This window comes from Pseudochaenichthys georgianus, chromosome 6, assembly GCF_902827115.2.
Source record: "Pseudochaenichthys georgianus chromosome 6, fPseGeo1.2, whole genome shotgun sequence".
Taxonomy (NCBI): domain Eukaryota; kingdom Metazoa; phylum Chordata; class Actinopteri; order Perciformes; family Channichthyidae; genus Pseudochaenichthys; species Pseudochaenichthys georgianus.
Window position 1 is genome coordinate 27,218,611 of NC_047508.1, and position 20,868 is coordinate 27,239,478.

The following is a 20,868-nucleotide window of genomic DNA, read 5'->3' on the forward strand; positions in this document are numbered from 1 at the left end:
CAAATGGGGGTACGCGGACCCCTATGGGTACGTTGGAGTACTGCAGGGGGTATGTGAGATTTATTTTATGTTAATGAAAAAAAGGTAATTAATGCATTTAAACAAACTAGCCTACTAATAGTAGATTAATTACTTTCTTCAAAAGTTTACAGTAATTCTGGATAATAAAATGGGAACAATAAACGGGGTGCTCTCTTTTGCTTTCCCTCTCCTGGCAGCCCGTCAGTCTCGGGCAGCTCGCTGAACCTGTAATAAGTGACCCGACAGTAAAGAATAAATATATGTATAACTAGTTTAGCTAGTTCCAGAGTAGATTAAATAAGTGTGTTAGGTCTAACTCTTAGTGTATTTTGCTCCACTCAACGGTCCGTCACAGCGGACGGAGCTGTGATCATGCAGAGCTGCGTATTCTCCGTCAGCAGCAGCTGATCTGCTCTCCGGTTATACTTCACTCGCGTTTATGTCCAAATCTATCAGACCTAGCTAGTTCTAGTTAATGATATGACTGCCTGCTTATCAAAGGACCTAAACAATAAGTGTTGCTTGGCAACGGCGTGTGGCCGCAAAGTATAGCATTATGCATATGAGAGGTCAAAATCCCATGCTCATAAAATACTCATATATATGTTTCTCTTCATTCCCCACTCCCCAAAATAAATAAATGTACTAATTTTAGGAAAAGTAACGAAGTTTGAGCAGTGTGGGTTTTATATGAACAGAGTTACACATATTTCAAAATGCGAAGTGTAATAACTGCAGTTTGCCTCCCTGTCAGAATGACAAAGGTCCTCAGTGAAGCACAAGCCCATGTTTCTCACTAAATTGTAAGTACAACTTATTAAAAAGATCAGTTAAATGCAACTAATGTCGTCTTAGTGTTATTGCATGATGTTAAAATTGGTTTGCCATGAATTTAGTGATGGATTGTAAACATTTGAAATGCAGCATTTAAGTGTTTCTCAGATACAAGGTTGTTGTTTTAATAAATCAGACACTGATGGTGCAGCGCTGTACTGTACCTCTTTATATAGGCATTTGTTCCCTAACAATTTTTTTTGCGCTGATCAGGGGGTACTTGGCTGAATTTTTTTTTCAAAGAGGGTACATTATTGAAAAAAGTTTGAGAACCACTGTTCTAGATACTTCATCACTCCTCCGCTGCTCCGATACAAGTCCGGGCTGCGGTGGTTTGTTGATACATGTCTTCTTCTTCTGTTTGCTTTAATCGAGGCTGCAGCGCCCTCATCGGCAGTAAATGGAAGTGCTACAAAGAACCCCGTTTAGTGCAATTATTTCACAAGTTTAGTTATATACACAGCTCGGAGAAAATTACCAAGGTCCGGACCTCGGTGACCTCAATGGTCGATACGGCCCTGTGTACCAGTGACTGAGCCTCCTAGTTATAAAACTAGTATTTCAGGAAAAAACAAAAGGAAAAGAGAAATGTTTGCGGGGGTGGTGCAGCATGCCGTTTCCCAGACATGTGACTTAAACAAACTCAAATAAGACACATTTGTGAAAAACTTTACAGACATCCACTTTCAAGTTTCTCCCACCAACTATTAGGAACTTGTCTTTTGGTCAGATAATTGCAGCCATTGATGTATACGGAAACATCTCTGGTTGATAATTGGGATTCATCCAGGGTTCTCCAGCAGAATAATATAAATAATAATACATTCCCTCTGACAGAGGGCTATAAAGTATTACATTTACACAGGTTGGGAATGGATAAAGCTACCAGTATCTAACACCCATACAGGCGCTTGAAGACAGTGCTGGAGGAGTAAGCTTCCTTTACTCAAGTTCTGTCCTTTGTTGCAATTGTGATTCTCTTGTAGCCTACTGTACTCAAATATTATACTTTTACTCCACTGAACATTTAAGTTGCTTGATACTTTTTTAGAATCAAATTAATAATTTGGTTATAATCAACACATTATTTCTAACATTACTAAATGATCCTGATCAACAATCCAATAATAGTTTACATTTAATTGTAAAATGGGCTATTCTGCTAAATAAGTTATTTTGTTAGCATTTTGATGCACATCATTTTGTACATTACTGAAGTAAATTGTAATGCTTGTAACTGAGTTTTTCTACACTGTATGGCAGATATATTTATTTTTGTTTTAACTGAATTAAAACATCAGGCGAGGATGTTTCCCCCCCAAACCCCCCGGGGTTGCTGTTTTTCAACGCGGCCCTGAACGTCTTGTAGGAGGTGAGAGATTTGTGAATCCCCGGGTCCGGATCCACTCCGGGTTTTCCAGCCTCCTCCCGGCCACCTTACCGTAGCACTGAGCGTTCTGTGTGAGGAGCCGACTCTTGTTTACAGCAGGATTCCACGGAGGAGCATAGACCCACAGCCTGCGTTCAGAGAGGGCGAGGATTTCAGCCCCTGGATATACACGCTACGGGAGTTTTTGTTTTCTCTCCTTTATGAGGATAAAGGCGACACACGAAACACTCGTAAAGGGCAACTCCTTGTGGACACATTCTCCCTCCCACCCCAGCCGAGGTCGTCTAGCTGGAGAGCCATTCTCCTGCGTGGCACAAGTCTGCTGTTTTCTTTCAGCTGCAAATCCCGATTGACGGCGGAAATAAGTCCGACCCGAGGAGCTGGAAAATTGGTTTAAAAAGCGACTTCTCACCGCGAGCCAGGACTGCTTGATGGGGATAGAGAGCTTGTGCTGGTTGAATGGCATAAGCAAAAAAAGGTTTTTCATTCATTTTCCAACCTCGCAGCCACCACCCCTGTGGATCTGGACGTGTTTTCTGCCCCATACCTCCCCTTACACACTCAATCACACGGGGGATTATTGAGAGCGATACTGGCGTAAATGTAATATGGTGTCAAAGGCTGCCAATAATAACATTTAGCCTGGCATTTTGAAATTGTTATTACCAGGCCTGATCGCACTGTACGCGCACTGCTGTTTTCAAGAGATGGAGACTGAAGATGGGGATTACCATCATTTATCCAGGAAAATCACTGGCGTGTGTGCCATACCAGCCGACGTCTGGCAAAAATAGCAGACTGTTTTAGTATTTTTTTTTCTCCATAGGAATTCCCTGTCATAACGTGGTGTACACATTTATTTATATATTTTTTTAGAGCAAATCCTGGAAGCCACGCATTTGCAGGCTACCACGGTGTAACCTTTTTGGGCTACAAACATTTATTGCTCCTCTTTTTCATATTTTTTTTTAAAGAAGCCAACGTGTACAACCTTCTTTATTGTATTTCATTTTTTATCCCTGCATTTTTATTTTTTTTGAGGGGTGAATAATGTTAAGGAACATGAGATCTGACACACGGATGGGTAGCACGACCTTGTTTTGGGGTCTGATGCTGTCTGTGTCCACTATCTGCATCTGGTCCACACATGGAGAGAGTAAGTCCTTTTTTATTATTATTATATTTTGTTGATTTCTAACAGGGAATGCCTTAATATGCTACACAATGGGTCTTTTGTAGCCAAGCTTAACCTCTTGTACAGCAGGATTTGGATGAATGCTTTAGGAAGAATAACGAGTTATAATGTATTTATTTTAGCAACATAAGTGGGAAACTTTTTATACTAGAACATAGGCACTCACTACGAGAATCCCAGGGATCATGGAGCTCCCCTGTGTGCTATTTACTCACATATTAGCTGAGGACCATGTGGTGTAACTGCCCGTCAGTAGGTGAACACATTTAAGCGAATTTTCTTTACGGTTGTCAGTATCACCTCATTTCACAAAGCAGTTTATTCATTAACAGTCGGAGGAACGAAGCACACGTCGCCTTAACGTCTCCACGTTAGATACCCAGAGAGCAGGGGATGAATTTAGGGACCGGAGCTGAAGGTTACTACGACCATGTGGCCATTTTGCATTTTGTGGTGTGGCGTCGCTGTGTATGAAAAACCTAAATCACACAAACATGTGCTTATTAAAAGGCCATACAGATAACACACACTAACAAAATAACATAGTTTACTTAAGCCGAACACCTTTGTTAACGGTCACCATAACAAAACACCATTTAAATTGTAGGAGGTGATAAGGTATCTTCAGAGAACATTCTCAGTTAACTGCAAAGTACCCTGTGTGAAGCTATGTGGTGACAAATAAAGCAATAGTTAACATTCAGGAGTTCAGACCCAGTCCTAACTCCATGCTCTCACACTGATGAAATGACACTTTGTGTAAGATACGTCATAACTTTACAATTTTGTCTCCGAACAGTTTCTGGACAAGCTTATTAAACTCCCTCAATTTCTCTGTTTATTTGAGTGGTTTAGTAACCAACTATATAGACATCTTTTTTTATGTAACTCCCTACAATGTAACTGCTTTTCATGATTTAGTTATGATTCATGTCTTGCTTCTACTCAGTTCAGTATCCTTGCTTTGATTTTAAATGTTTTGAAATTCAGAATTTGCTCATCACTGCTTCATCAACAATGTTTTTCTTACAGTCTAGTTATTCTAATAATTTAATCTAATGTTATTGATAGAGATGGAATCAAGACTTCTTCTTGGATATTTCTTTGATAGAATAACTGGGTATTAATAAGGGCCAAAGAGGGCTGATTCTCTTTTTATTTCTTATTACCTATACAGCTCTTTCAAAAGTTATCTTAATATAATAAAACAAGCCTACTCTGTCTAAAAAATAATTAGGCCAAAATTAACTTAATTAAATAGATAAATTAACCAATTTCTGCATTTTATTTCTGATGTTTATCATAAAGTAAAACAAAAAGATGAGAAGTTATATGAATTTTCTTATTTTTAACAGGTTTTTTGTAACAAAAAAGTACACTTTTAATTTAAAACATTGTTATTTGTTTTGCTTGTTGCATTTCTGTCGAGAATCAATATTTTTTGACCACTTCCACTTTAAAACTACATCAATCGTCACCCTTGAAGTATGGGTTATTATTGTGCTCAATCTAAAATCTCAAGCCAGAAGTTCAGCCTGTGCTTGCCTGCTGGTTGATTGTCTGCGTAACTAAGGTGACATGGCAGGATTTGTTTATGTATATAGGTTTGTTTTTAGGGTACTAGGTCACTCATAATTTGTCTCATATGTGTGATGATGCATGGAGACAACTTGACATGGGAAGGAGACTTGTAGTCTGACCTCTATTAGCATTCAAATAGAGAAGAAAAAACGTTTTCAGGCTTATTGACCAGTGGTCCACCCACAGCCATGTGGGGGTGCGTTTCTGTGCACCCTTCTGAGCCGGAGAGACACCCATGAACGCAGCAGGGGGCTGGGAGACAAGTGGTTGCTCTCAGATCCCGACGCTCTGTGGTGTAAAACACATCAGACCTTCCACAACAAAGCGTTCAGCCAACAAAGACTGGTGAATATCAAGATGGTCTCACCAGTTTATCACTCAGAGATGATGTTTACTTCACCAGAATTTCCTGCTTTTATCATCACTTAGTGGAAAATCACAGATATCCATTAGGGGGTTGAACCTTTTTTTTCTTCCCTCCCTGTTCATTTTGATAATCTGTCAACGGCACAAAAAAAAAGTAATTAAGAACCCTTTTAACTCACCACAGTACACTTTCCATGCCATGGCTTGCAAGTATGCAGCAAACAAGTCTCTAAAAGGGAGAGGGAGCACAGGGGAGATAGAGACTTGGTGTTTGGAAATAGTGTGCACAAATACACTTGCAAGAGAAACAGACTTGGTTTTGTTGATTGGAAGAGTAGAGAGTTTTTGAACTGTTTTATTGACCTTTGCTGTCTCTAGTACGGACCAATGCGCTTAACTTCATGACTTGGCACCAATACTACAAGGGTTATAAATAGATATGTCACCAACAACATTGGCTCAGGGTTGTGTGAGTACAGGCATCCTCTGTCCCGTTCCATGAGGGCACACCACTGTTCTTGTTAACTTATTTATTAAGGTACATGTTGCTCCGGGAAAACTTGAATGGCGGCATAAATAATCAAACGTCAGCAAGCATTGTGTTTGACAGGCACTAACCCCCCCCCCACGTCTCCCTTTGGGGTATGTTACAGTGCAGCTCTCCTTGTCGTGACAGAGCAAGTGGCTCAGATATGACTGCTGTCACTCTACTCCAAGGTGCCCCACTCCATCTTGTGACCGGGGTTACACACACTCCCCCCCAAACCCCTCCACTATAAGTTCCCTTCCCCCGTCCCTGGCTCGACTGGATGCAGGAATGCCTTGTCTCACCCCCTGCGAAAAGTGTAGTGAGTGTTCATAGCCCTATGGTGTGTGTTTTCTGTTCATGCATTGTGCGTTCATTGTGCATCTCAGTGTGTGCTGCAGCAGGACTCAGCGTGGCAGCCTGAGTCAGTGGCCCTGTGTTAGGATGTGAAAGTGTGTCACTGGGCTAGTTTGTGCAGTCGAATGCTGTCCTGCAGCTCCTCCATGCTGTCAGCTGAGGTTTACAATGCTTAATTAAACACTTTATTTCAAATGGCCCGTCATTGGATTTGCTCAAACACAGTCTCTGGCCAACCGAACATACATCATCATGGGCGGCTGGTTTAATGGCCCATGGAGTATTGTACAGTTTGTGAGATGAGTGCAAATGTTAGCTCTTCTAATGGATTGCTGTATGACTTGAAAGCTGATCATCAAGAACTGAATGTGGATCCGTCCCGAGTGGAGGCCAAATAATATTCCTCAGAGGTGTTTTCAGAATCTTAGCGAGAAACCTTTTCATAGTTTCATTTTAATTGTTCGCTCATAACTTGGTTATTTGGATTGTTGTACTGAAAATAAAAATGTGGCCATAAACTTTGAAGTTCATGTTGTATATGCATGGAATTGTATAGCACAGGTGCATAGAATATATAAAAGGCTAGAGCTTCACATTACACCTTAGAGAGAACATCTAGAATAATGCTTGATTATTTACTTTTCTTTTATGGATTTCATTCCTATAGTATACACCAAGAGAGGCCATGGATTGAAGCTCAGAGCAACTTGTTTTTCTTTTCCCAAACAGCTGCAGTGGTAGGAAAAATATTTTTGGGTTGACTCCAAAAAAAGGATTTTATGCTACAACGCAAGAATTAAAGTAGTAAATTCATCACCATTTAATTTTAAATGCTAATAAAATACCTCGATTTTCCTTCTCTTATTTTGTGTGTTTCCTGCAGGCTTCCACACATCCTTCCATCCATTAACCTGTAATAAAAATCACAGCAAACCATATTTTACTGTAATCCAACAGTAAAATATGTGTTGTTGTTTATAGTGAACAGGCTATAGTGTGCATGTACACATGGAGTATTTCACCTCCTGCCCTCTCCCCTTATTTTGGGAGAGGGGGAGTCTTTGTGTGAGAGTTGTTATGATGGAGAGTGTAGTGTTACTGTTTGAGGTTTTGGTGAAATCTGAGCCACAGTGTTTGAAGTAAGGTCCACTGAGGGGAAGTGGCCACCAGACCGCTGGTCAGATGACTTCCAGTATGCCGGGGATTAGGGCCAGTTGATGTGGCAGGTGTGAAGGGATATGACCGCACGGTGACCAGCGTCCTCACTGCAGGAACTACCACCGGGTTTCAGTTGGAACATTCTGATGCTGATTATTATGGTTCAGTGTAGGGTATTCTTATTTGTGTAACCTTTGTTTGTTAACTTTTGTTTAAGCACAATGCAACTCTTAGAAGTAAAAGCCAATGCTTTGTCATTGACTGGAAACAAGAGCCAAATGTTAGATTGAAAAATCTAACCTAATACAACAAAATATATATATGTAGTAGCCTATACATTGGAACATTTTAATGTGCTGATAAAAATCATTCTTTCTCAATATTTATTACTAATTTATTGTTTAAGAAAGTTGATACCAAACCAAATATGACATTTCAATGCTTTATTTTTTACATTTAAAATGCATACTTTAGAAACAATTCTTCATCTGTCACATTTTATTTGTTAAACGTTTCTTAATTCTGCCAAGAATTCAGTTAATTTTATTTATTGTTGTTTTTAACAACTACATTATGAATTAGGTCTCAACTTCAATGTGGTAGGAGTTGAATGAAAGATGCATACTATATTTAGAGTACATCTTGACCAGAAATCTTTGTTTGATCAGTTTGAAGTCAAGTAGAACACACTGTGCGGACAGTCTCTTACACAGATAAAGACATATTTGTTTGATATTTGTTAAGCACATTTTAAAGAAAATAATGTTTAAAAGATACCCAGTATATTGATTAAAAATCTAAATGCTAAAGAATACAAATCCTTTTTTTCAGTAGAAATACTTATTCTAAATACGTAATCAGTATTGTACATATACATTAACAGATCTCCAACTATCAGAGGAGTTTCCCTAATCACCTTTTCTGGAAGTTACAGTAAATCGTATCGGACGGAATACAATTATGTGCTTTTTCTAACATTGCTCAGTCAGTGGCCTTTTGCTAAACGCATAATGCGGTCTGAAAGATTACTGAGTCACAGTTTATGTGAGGTAAAGATAAACAGTGACCTTGGTTTGAATAAGAAAGACTTTCTTTGTGTTTGACTGTTTGTGCTCTCTCAGGTGTGAGTGTATGCGTTTGTGTGATGACATTTCCATGGAGGGCCAGGGCAAGGTTTATCAATCCTAAACATGAGCCCATGGATCCCATTACATTGTGGAGATATGTGTGTTTACTCAGCAGTGTGAAGAGCAAAGAGAGGCAGGAGGGAGAGACCAAGGCTTATCTCTCTCTGTGGATACTGGCTGAAATATCCACATCGTTCCTCTGTCATTATTTTAATCAGAACTTTAATTTGACCCCCTCTTTTTCCTGCTTATCTATCTATAAATAAAGGGGTTTGATGTCCACATTTTAGGTAAGCATTGTTGTTTAAAATCAGAGTAGCCTGGAGGCTTAGTTTGAGGCAGCATCCTACTCAATTATTTTCCAAGGAAATGATTGGAATTCCTGGAACTTAACATCCCTATGAGTACAACAAGGGAATCACAGAGGTTTTTCTCTCTGCATTCTTTTCCTCTTCTCTTCTCTCTTTCTCTTTAGCAGTTTTTCTTTTGTATAAATCAATTTTAGGTAAGGATATAAAAGATTATCCGACACCCTGAAATACGTTTACTGCCTTATGGTGCATTTCCACTGCAGGGCCTCGCACTGCTTAGTACGTATAGTTAGGCCTTTGTAGGCCAGGCTCATTTTATGCTACGTTTCCATTACAGTTTAGGAACTGGGGTAGTAACTATAGTAATGCAGTGTAGGCGGAGCCGTGAAGTCATCTTCAATGCGAAACACAAAACCAACATCAGCCGTTAGCTGTTGGCACTCAAGCTGGCCCGGAAAGAACCTCGATTTTGGAGAGCCAGAAAACTGTGAAAAAGTACCCGCTAGCCGGAATTACGCCTAGTGGAAACGCAACCAAAAACAGGCCCGGCACGGCACGCTTAAACCGTGTTAAAAGTGTGCAGGTGTGCGTCATATGAGAGGCCCCGTCTTACATTTTCCGCCACAGATTTTGGGGCCGTGGCCACCCCCAGCTGAATCCTGGCCACCCCAAACACCCTCACCACGGGGGCCCAAACTATTTTAGAACATTAAGAAACATTTTTTTATGTAACCTTTCATCACGAATTAACATTAATAGGACGTTTTATTGATAATGTACTCACTAAACTCACAATTCATTGAACTTATTTTCTTCCAAATGTTAATTATCCTAAGCCTCTGTACACCCCCTTCTATTTACATGTAATGGTTTGGTCCTGCCTCCAAACGCGGTGCAGCACCACGGTCCACCGGCACTTTCTAGCAGAGAGTGAGAGCATGTGCGGGGCAGGGATGCTAGTAGTTACGTGTGTAGTTGTATACCATGTCTCAACGACTAACAAAGTCAGGCTTTCAAAAGAGAAAAGAAAGGAGAGAAAGACAAGTGAGGGCGACAGTATGTCACCCAGTTTTTCAAAGAAAAGATGGGTGTGGTCCATGAGTGGTGGAAATGTGTCTGTTAGCTAAGCGTAGTCCATTGTAAACAATATATATATATTTTTTTTACTAAACTGACATTTAATAAAAGCAGGTACATTTTTAGCAGCTATTCATACTAAATAAGTTGTCCCTCCCCCTGGTGCCAGGACCAACAGATCCATTTCTAGGCTCAGCAGCCCTGTCCCCCCAGAATGCTGAACCTGAACCAGCTTTTCTCCCAACTGAAGGAGGTGAGCAGCATTGTGTTGAATGCCATGCCACTTAACATATCTGAAGGGAGACTGGAATACAATATATATATTAGGGATCGACCGATATGGCTTTTTCAAGGCCGATACCGATTATTAGTAATCAAGGAGACCGATAACCGATATTTGGAACCGATATACATTTGCAGTAAAATCAGAAAATCTATAGTGTCAAAATGTAGAATAACACAAACTCCAACACAACTCAACACAACTTCTTTGAAATGCATTTAAGCATATATTATGTTTAATGAACTTTTAAACATCTTACAACTGGTTTCCTCTCTGTGCCCTTTCTCTTTAGTGCAGCCTTCTGCTATGAGTTAGAGAGAGACAAGTGGGGCTGCAAGCTGACATGCTTAACTAACAATAATGCTTAATTTATTATATCAAACCAATGCCTGTCTGTCTAGCATAAAATCCCAATAAGCTGCTAGCAACTGCAAAACACTAGTGCTAGCTAATGTTTTGCAAACTATTAAAAGTGAGGCTATTACAGTAGACCTAACGTTAGACTAGTAGCCTCACTTCTAAACATTTGCTAAATACATTAGCTAATGAGCTTCACATATCAACCTGAAAAACTGCGAGGCTTCACTCGCAGCCCCCCCTCCGCACCACAGTTCCGCTGTGAGACGCTGCACGCTGACTGACTTCCCGCGTCACTGTGTAACTGGGAAGCTGATAGAATTGGATCAATAGATCGTGCTATTTTTGCAACTTCAGCATATGGGATTGGGATGTTTATTGAACTTCGACTTTCAACTGATTTACCTTTGAAACACATGTATGGCTCTGCCGCTCAGCGCTGCTGCTTGCCTCTGTCTGTGTCTGCGTTCTTAGCACCTGCCTGTAATCTGAGAAGGTCCCGCCTCTATGGCTGGCTCCCGCCCGGAAAATCTTGTTGATTGACACTTCAGTAATAGCCTATCAGATAGCGCTGTGGGCGGGACATTGCTCGTGTACAGAGAGTGGTGACTGCAGACAGAGAAACGGCCGCATCAGAGCCAAAGTGTTATCGGCAATTTTATAAAAAAAAGGCCGATACCGATAATCGGTCAAATGAGGAATATCGGTCCCGATAATCGGTCGACCCTTAGGGCTGTCAAACGATTAACATTTTTAATCAGATTAATCACAGTTTAAAAATGAATTAATCATGATTATGATCTATGTTTATTATAACATTTTTCTGCGTGTTAAAATGAAAGACAACCCACACACACACCTATCAATCATCAAACCGTGGGGTCTTAATTCATTACATGTTGATTTCTATCAACGGGGGAGGAAAGTCGACAGAGGGGGGGCGGCGGCTAGTGGAGTACTTCGTGACCACAGAGTGTGAACGTTGTGATCAGCTGTTTTAGCGCAGTTCTCCAGTGATGGGGGGAGTCGCCCTCCGCAGCCGGTTGGCGTAGTTTTGGCACAAGTCCGTTATACAGACCGACGTTAACAGCAGCCCTGTCTGTGCACACGGAGACCGACTCTGTCGTCTGGTGATCTAACCGCCTTCTGGAAAAGCTTCACAAGTACGTCGGTACGCAAATGCGTTTTGTGACACAAGTGACGGTACGCATTTCAGATTACGCACATACCCTGCGTACCAGTTAGGTGCACCCCTGTACTACACCAAAAGTATTCTCCGTCGGGACTTCCTGCAACAACACCACGCCGTTATCAAAGATGTTCTATTGAGAAGACGATCACTACGTGACAAAAGTTTTCAAAACCGTGGCTACTGAAATCAATCTTACTAACTGCTGTCTGTGCAATTTACTCCGCGCGAGTTGGCAGACTTTATTTGGCTTACTTTAACATAATTTTTCATGGTGGGGCTAAGCCATTTCTTGGTATGGGTGTAGCCTACCCCAGCCATACCCTGGCGCTGCCACTAGTGGCATGTATGGGGCGGGCCATTCTGCACATGCGTTAAATGCGTTAAATATTTTAACGCAATTAATTCAAAAAATTAATTACCGCCGTTAACGCGATAATTTTGACAGCACTAATATATATAATATATATATATAAATATATATATATATATATATATATATATATCAAAACAAAAAGCTAACATCTAATTTCAATTACACATTTCAAACACAGTATTTTTCCACATATTTAAGTTATATTTATTTAGTTTTATGCATTCATATTGAGAATGTTCCATTCAAAAATGTTATTAAAAATGCATTTACACCATAAAAGATGACTATTGAGATCTATTGTCAGGAATGTTAGTCTTATATCAAATAGTGAATTCGACTGCAGCAGAATGTTGCACGTCTGCACAGTGTTATATTTTCACAGCTCAGTGTCAGTAAATATTGTGCGGTTAGTATTGGACTACAAGATAGATGCAAGCATGTACAGGTAGAGTTATTTAAAGCATAAATGAGTCGGTTGGGTTCTGGAGGTGTGGTTACAGCAATTGTGCTTGGTTGGCGTGGCCTGGGCCTGGTGGTGGGGCCCAATGTGATATATTTTCATGGGGCCCAAAATCCCTGGCGTGTATGGCCAGAGGGCAGGACCTATAAATACATTTACTACCCAATAGCATTGTGAGGCTGAACAAAAGGACCTTTTGAGTTTGAGTGTTTCGTCAACTTAATGTGTTGCTTCAAATAATACTTCTGCATACAGTATATGTGACAATGTAAGTGTTGCACGGCCAGATACGGCTCGAGAAGCTGACTCAGATAAGGAAATATTGTGATATTATATGATCGATGATATGATTGATGATGTGATATGAAAGATAAGTGCGACACGTTATGTGTCTTCCCAAACCTGAGCCTCACGCGCCACCTATGAACCCCTGAATTGAGACACGGCCGTTAATTGAGCCGAATGTGTGTGAACGGAAGACTTTTTTGAAAACGCATGCACGGTGCGTAAATGCAAACGTTAAATGTAAATGGGATCTCAGTCTCAGTATCTCTTCCTCCCCCCTCTCCCTTTCTCTGGCCAGACGCACCCTGATTTTATTAATGCCCTCATCAGGAAGTGGGTCCTCGAGTTTCTCTTTACTAACAAACAAATTAGTCTTTGTGTTTGAGTGGCTCCACCCCTCCTCCCCCTCTCTCCGGCTGCTGGAGAAGCTGGGAGAAAATTCTCAATGAAACAAAGAGGACATGCAGCTCGATGGCTCACAAGGGGAGCCCAGGGGCATTGGTGTTGATTGGAGGCAAATACTATTTTCTGGTGGAGTAATCGTTTCCGTTCTAAATTTGGACGAGTGAAACACCCTGCCAGGAGCAAGTATAGCCCATTCATCCCTGAAAACAATGCGGGTCCTATTTTTTGCTGAAAAAGTTTAAAGAAAACACTTCAAACATGGCCTTTTTTGTTTCCACTGAAGCAGGAGCATACGCATACTCAGTGTCATTTTGAAAACAAATGCAAGTCATTGTCATATGTTTAGGTACAATGGTCACATGCTCTATTGTTTAATGATTTATTTATACAACGCCATATTACAAAGGCACTGGTGGCACGGTGTTTATTTTGAGAGTAGTAACAGTTTAGTTCTTTGCTTTATCCCTCGTGTTTTGAACAAGGATCAGAGAGTGTTTTTGAACAGGCACTGTGACGGTGTCGCTCACTGCCATGGCACCCTAAGCCTCTGTAAGAACATAACAGGTTTAAGCAAGGAGCTCATATGTCAAGGCATTTCCTGTGCCGACTGTCGAACCTTCTTTTAGACTCTTAAAAATAATATGCAACCTGTTAGCTGGAGGATGTCCCTATTCTGTTACTATATAACTCATTTATTGTTTCATAATTCATTTACCAAATGTATTGTAAGGAACTTTAGGGATTTTAATCAGTTTTACCGGATACCTTTTCAGTTTTCTGTCAGTGGCATTAGAACAGTGCTTGAACCTCAGGTGGTAGAGGTGCTTTGAGGTATTTTGAAAGGTTAAAAACTAAGAATTTAAAGAATAAATTACTAACTAACTAGAAATTACTTATTAAATATACCCACATATTGAGTCATCTCTAACACTTGAACACTGTGTTACAATTGGGATTGCAAAACGAGCTAGCAGGAAAGTCGAAACATCTATCTGAAATTAAATGGTTGAAATAATAACGGTGAAAAAGCAAAACTTAGTTGATACATTACATTACATTGCATTTAGCTGACGCTTTTATCCAAAGCGACTTACAATAAGTACATTCGACCAGGAAGACACAACCTTGAGGAAAACAGAATCATATAAGAACATCAGGTTTCAAAGAGCCAATCGTTTCAAGTGCTGCTCAACTGGCTAAGCCAGTCCTTTATTAGTATATGTGCTTTAGTATTAGTATTAAGTGCTCTGTTAGCAGTTCTTTGTTAGTCATTCTATCGCTCGAAGTGGAGTCGAAAGAGATGAGTTTTCAGTCTGCGCCGGAAGGTGTGTAAGCTTTCTGCGGTCCTGATTTCAATGGGGAGCTCATTCCACCATTTTGGAGCCAGGATAGCAAACCCACGTGTTTTTGCTGATGGGAACTTGGGTCCCCCTCGCAGCGAGGGTGCAGCGAGTCGTTTGGTTGATGCAGAGCGTAGTGCACGTGCTGGGGTGTACGGTTTAACCATGTCCTGGATGTAGGAAGGGCCAGATCCATTCGCAGCATGGTACGCAAGTACCAGTGTCTTGAAGTGGATTCGAGCAGTTACCGGAAGCCAGTGGAGGGAGCGGAGGAGCGGCGTGGTGTGGGAAAATTTTGGAAGGTTGAAGACCAGACGAGCCGCTGCATTCTGGATGAGCTGCAGAGGTCGGATGGCACATGCAGGTAGACCAGCCAGGAGGGAGTTGCAGTAGTCTAGGCGTGAGGTGACGAGAGCCTGGACCAGAACCTGCGTCGATTTCTGGGTCAGCTGTGGGCGTATCTTCCTGATGTTGAAAAGCGTGTATCTGCAGCAGCGAGTTGTAGCAGCGATGTTTGCAGTAAACGACAGGTTGTTATCTAGGATAACACCCAGATTCCTTGCAGTCTGAGTCGGGGAAACAACAGAGGGGCCGATGTTGATGGTCAGGTCAAGAGAGGGACAATCTTTTCCCGGAAGGAAAAGCATTTATTTAATACATTGTTTAAATAGTTGGTGAAAAGCTAAATGTTTGAAAGAAAGCATTGTTTAGTTAAATAACATCAATTGCTTAAACAATTAGCTTAAAGGCCTAATGAATACATAGTTGAATAAAAATGATGGCTAAATGCTTAAACTGGTTATCTGAAAGTAAAGAGTTAGCTCAAACAATGGTTAAATAGTAAATACTTCAACGACTGGAATACGTGTTATGAATGTTAACTTGAAGAAACCCTCCTAAACCCTCCTATAACACACAGCTGCAAAAACATTTCAATTGCATAGAGAACAAAATAAAATATCCACTTTAATATTATTAATAGTGTGAAATAAGAACCAGTTTGAAATCAATTCATATAAACACATGTCGGAAAATTATGTGTGGTGTCGATAAATAGAGAACCTGCTCATTTAATTTGTCAGTGCGGGGAAAGCACATCAGACAAAATAAGTAATGGAACCATTGCATTAGAGCATTAATCTACCATTCATTCCCAGGTGTAGTAATTGATAGGCACGATTAGATGGAAGTCGATTGTCATCAATAATAAATGGTGTCTTTGTTGTATGTGTGTGTGTCTGTGAGTGTGTGTGGTGTTGGAGAACGCTCCAGGCTCTGTGGTTTCAAGTGTTGTTTTCCGAGCACAGAGGAATGGCTAATTCAAACGCTGGGGTTATTTGAGGTGACGGAGCAACATTTTAGTGAAACAATATTTGCGTCTAATAAAATGAGAGTACGAGGGTTTATCAACATGTAAACCTCATCGTGAAACAATAACACCTCTTTGTTTACAATATATTTACCTCAGCAGGCCCTGATGATAACATCTCTCTTTTAATGATCCAAAGGCCTACCTAAGACAAACTTCTTATAGACAATGTAGCTAAAAACATTATTTCATATCACTACGCTCACTTTGCTGTTCAGAGCTCTGTATTATCTGTATGTATGACATATTGACTAACAGGATTATATGCTTCACGAAGATTACTCTAATTAAAATCTTTTGGCAGAAGTATTTTACATGCTAATCTATATGTAGCATTGCTGTATTCCCCACCACACACATTCATGCTTGTATTATTGTACATGTGTGGTTAAGAACATTTAGCATTCACGTTTTGTCTCTTTTTGTCTTCCAGTTTGTGGTCCGAGCATCGACATCCGGAATGACATCAGCGAGTTCAAGCGTCTGGAGAACTGCACGGTGGTGGAGGGCTACCTGCAGATCCTCCTCATCAACGACAAGACCAACAACATCAACCAGGAGGTCTTCCGCTCCCTGAGCTTCCCAAAGCTGACCGTCATCACCGACTACCTGCTGCTGTTTCGCGTCTCGGGCCTGGACAGCCTCAGCATTCTCTTCCCCAACCTGAGTGTAATCCGCGGGCGAAATCTCTTCTACGACTACTCCCTGGTGATTTACGAGATGACCAGCCTGAAGGACATCGGCCTGTACAATCTGAGGAACATCACCCGGGGAGCCGTGCGGATTGAGAAGAACCCTGAGCTCTGCTACCTGAACTCTGTGGACTGGTCCCTTATTATGAATGCTAGGTTGAACAACGTTATAAATGGAAATAAGAAGGCAAAGGAATGTGACAATGTCTGCCCGGGCATCATGGAGGATAACCCTCTTTGTCAGAGGACGTCGTTTAATGACAACTACGACTACCGCTGTTGGACCTCCACGCAGTGCCAGAAAGGTAATGTGAATTCCATGGTGTTTTATTTCATCCTCCCAAATGACGAAAAAAAGCAGCTTCAAAAGGGGATGATTGCTCGATACTAGTGTTGCACGGTGTACCGATACTTGAAAGGTACCGCGATACCCTGCCGTTAAAAACGGTACGATTCCTCCGTTTCATTAGTATCGGTACTTTAAGAATGACAGGGAAAAGTACTCCCGTGAAAAAGCGCCGTTTTAATAAGAGCCGTGTGTGTTCAGCGCTCTGCTTCCACTCCCTGCACTGCAGCCGTGCCTGCAGTCCCGCTCCTCTCAAGCACGTTCTAAGTCCCTCCTCTCTCTCTTGCACGCGGCCACGTGCTAGCTGCCAGAGCATGTGAGAAAACGAGAAGCATGGCTGCAAGTGGGAGTGCAACTGCCGCTGCGCCTCGGCTTGTTGACAAAAAAGACGCCAGAAGTCTGTGAACGGGCCGTTCAGGTGTTCAGAGCAGAGCTCCCTGTCGGAGCGGCAGAGCGTGATGTGCACTGAAAAGTGTTTCTGTCGCAATATTATCGTTGAGCAAACTTAACTAGCAAACTAGCATCACTATCTGCTATCGTTAGCTTTAGCCTTCGTTTTCTATTAGTTTTTTTCATAGGCTATAAACGGAGGTGGTATAAGTATATATCTTGTACTTGAGTAAAAGTAGAAGTGCCCAGGTCTTGTACTTGAGTTAAAGTAGAAGTACCAGAATGTAGGAACAATCCTGCAATCAAAATGTTCATCAAATAAAAGTACAAAAGTATTATCATCAAAATATAGTTAAAGTAGCGACAGTAAAAGTAGAAGTACTCAGGTCTTGTACTAGAAGCACCAGAGTGTAGGAATACTACAGTAAAAGTACTGCATTCAAAATGTTCCTCAAGTAAAAGTATTAAAGTAGCGACAGTAAAAGTAGTCATTGTGCAGATTGGTCCATTTCAGAATAATAGATATGATATGTTTTATAATGATTGATCATGAAAGTGTTCTCAAAGCTGGTGAAGGTGCAGCTAGTTTGAATGACTTTGTATTCTGCAGGGTAGCTGGTGGATTTACTCCAGGTGGAACTAAAGTCTGATTCAACACTTGATTAGATTTCACATCATTCATCCACATCTGTGAAGTAACTAAAGGTATTAATACATGTAGTGGAGTCAAAGTACACCATTTACCTCTGAACTGTAGAGGAGTAGAAGTACACCATGTACCTCTGAACTGTAGTGGATTAGAGGTACAAAGTAGCAAAAGAAATACTTAAATAAAGTACAAGTATCTCAAAATTGTACCCAAGTAGTACTTGAGTTTATGAACTTAGTTACTTTACACCAGTGGCTATAAAGATAGAAAGACTAAGCCTTGCACAGAGGCATGAAAATACATTTTCAAAATGCTCAACAGTGCTGCCAAAATGTTAAACTCACTGCTACACAATTAAAATAAATGCTTTTATATATATTTATATTAGATGTGACTCTTTGGCGTTTCTGTTCTTAGTAACACTGCTGCTTTAGTTGTTCCGACTGCTAAAATCATCTGTTATTCCTAATTTTAAAGCCGATATTCCGTGGGGTCGGGGGGCTCGGATCCTTGTCACCTTTTTCATACCTGATGAGTTTGCATCCCTGATTATATTTAAGACTGTTTCCCTTTTTTTAAGAAAAGAATCGGAATCGCAATTCTTGACTTGGTATCGAAACCAAAATGTCGGTATCGTGACAACACGATACCAACAGCTGTGTGATTTTTGTAATTCGAGTATAGTAAATGCGGATGTGACTTGGATCCATGTAGGTGGTTTCCAGTCTTATAAATGTTCTGAAATTGTGCATTTTTTAACCAGCTAACAAATCCCATGAATCTGTGCAGTGTTTTCCCTTCATTTCTGTCAAGCTGAAGGATTGTCCACGGGCCAGTGCAAACACATACCCTCTGTTCATTATAGAGACCTTGTCTTTAGATCAGGCTATTTGCGGAGTGAAGGATGGCTGCAGTATAGAGCACTGGGTATTAGAAAGGCATATTCAGTTGAGGTTAAAGTTGCTCTGCCAAGAAATGAGCTAGTCTACCTGTCTGGACCATGTCAGTTAAATATTTGCCTTGGGGACTTTTTACGATTTATGAAAAGGGGTATATTGAAGAATTTGGGGGAGGGTCTTCCCTGTTTAACTTCGGGCCCAGTGGTAGGGTCATGCATTTTTAAAAACGGTTCAGAAGAGGGTCATATAATATATAGAAACGTAATATCCTTATGATCTGCAGGTTGGAATTGATTGAGTTTTTCGGGTTCAGTTTGTCATACACAGCTCTCAAGGCGAGTGTCGGGGCTTGTAGCAACATTACATATCTTCACACACTCTCAGATTTCAGAATGAGACTAGACAGCTTGTGCTTTTTTGATTAGACATTGGGACAACCAGATCAGCTGTCCCATGCCTCTTCGAATATAAAAGACAGTTCCAGACTTTCTAATATATCCTGCAGCCTGTTTGACACAGACAGACTAAGCACTGCGTTCTTTTCTGACATCAGAACAAACTATTTATGTAATATCATGTTTCTTGGCTGTATCGTTTTTCATGCAGTTATTTAGCTACTAGGGTGCAGCGGGTTTGTGGATGTTGTTTTTACCAGAGGTTGAAATTCCTTTGGTGACTTCACTTATTAATAACACATTACCCTATCCCAACAGTTGAAGAAGTATTCACTTGTATTCAGAAAAGTCTATTTAAATCATTTGAAAGATAATTAAAGTATATTAACGGTGCTTTAATTCCAACATGTCTCCTTGAAAGACATCATAAAAAGGGACAAAAAGCATTTAGATCTTATTGTTGTATATGTAGGAATTAGGGGTGTAACGGTTCACAAACATTTCGGTTCGGTACGTACCTCGGTTTTTAGGTCACGGTTCGGTTCGGTACGTTTTCGGTACAGCAGAAAATTATCACAAAACATAACATATTTTTTTTAAATTATTATTAAACTGTGAATAATGTATTCACTCAAATAAATACAAAATATAATAAAACAAACATTAAGGTGCAGCATTTCGATTAACTGAAATAATCTGTATTTGAACTTTACTGTACTAGTACTCACAAAACGTAAACTATTAGTTTTGGGTTTTTAATTATTATTAAACTGTGAATATTCACTCAAATAAATACAAAATATAATAAAATAAACATTAAGGTGCAGCTTTTCGATTAACTGGAATCATCTGTATTTGAACTGTACTACCTAAGCAGCCAGTTTGACATTAGGACTTGCTTGTCATTGTATTTTCATGTTTTTTTAAAGAAGAATGTACCTGTCCACATTGCTTGCCGAAAGGGCAGATCTGCTGGCACTAACAATGTCTCCTGCTGTGGAGAACACCCTCTCGCTAGGGACAGAGGTAGCAGATACAGCCAGGTAGCGCTTTGCTAACATGGCAACATAAGGATATTTGCCGTTTGTAATAGCTTTGGCTCGGTCTGATGTTTTTGCGAGTGGTGGAGGCTTAAATGCTAGCGGGAGTTGGGTTTGCACTTCAGTCTTTTGGTACCGGTGATATTCACGTTCAGGTGATGCCTTTTCAAATGAGTGTGTACGTTTGATGTATTGCCAGCCGCGTAACCAATTGTAGTTGAACAATGCCGACAAACAGCTTTGGTTCGGTCCACCTGTCTTTATCCGTCATCCTTGTACGTAACTGCGAAACCAAAATGTTCCCAAACCGGAGACTTCAATGATGCTGGAGGATTTTCGAGCTCAACTTTATCTGCGTTCGCCATTTCGACAGTTCCTCAAATTACTGACTACATTTGAACGCATCCCTCTGACCAGCTCGTCCAATGAAATGACTTGCTCGCTCTATGA

At 40.6% G+C, this 20,868-nt stretch overlaps 1 protein-coding gene across 1 annotated transcript in view; it reads left to right on the forward strand.

Moving 5' to 3' along the window:
• The first annotated feature begins 2,328 nt into the window (after nt 1–2,328).
• The window catches only part of igf1ra (insulin-like growth factor 1a receptor), a 93,205-nt gene continuing 74,665 nt past the window's right edge, over nt 2,329–20,868 (forward strand). Inside the window, 2 exon segments of the mRNA XM_034085204.2 lie at nt 2,329–3,401; nt 16,441–17,004. Of these exon segments, the coding sequence (XP_033941095.1) occupies nt 3,296–3,401; nt 16,441–17,004 (670 nt within the window). The 5' untranslated portion in view covers nt 2,329–3,295.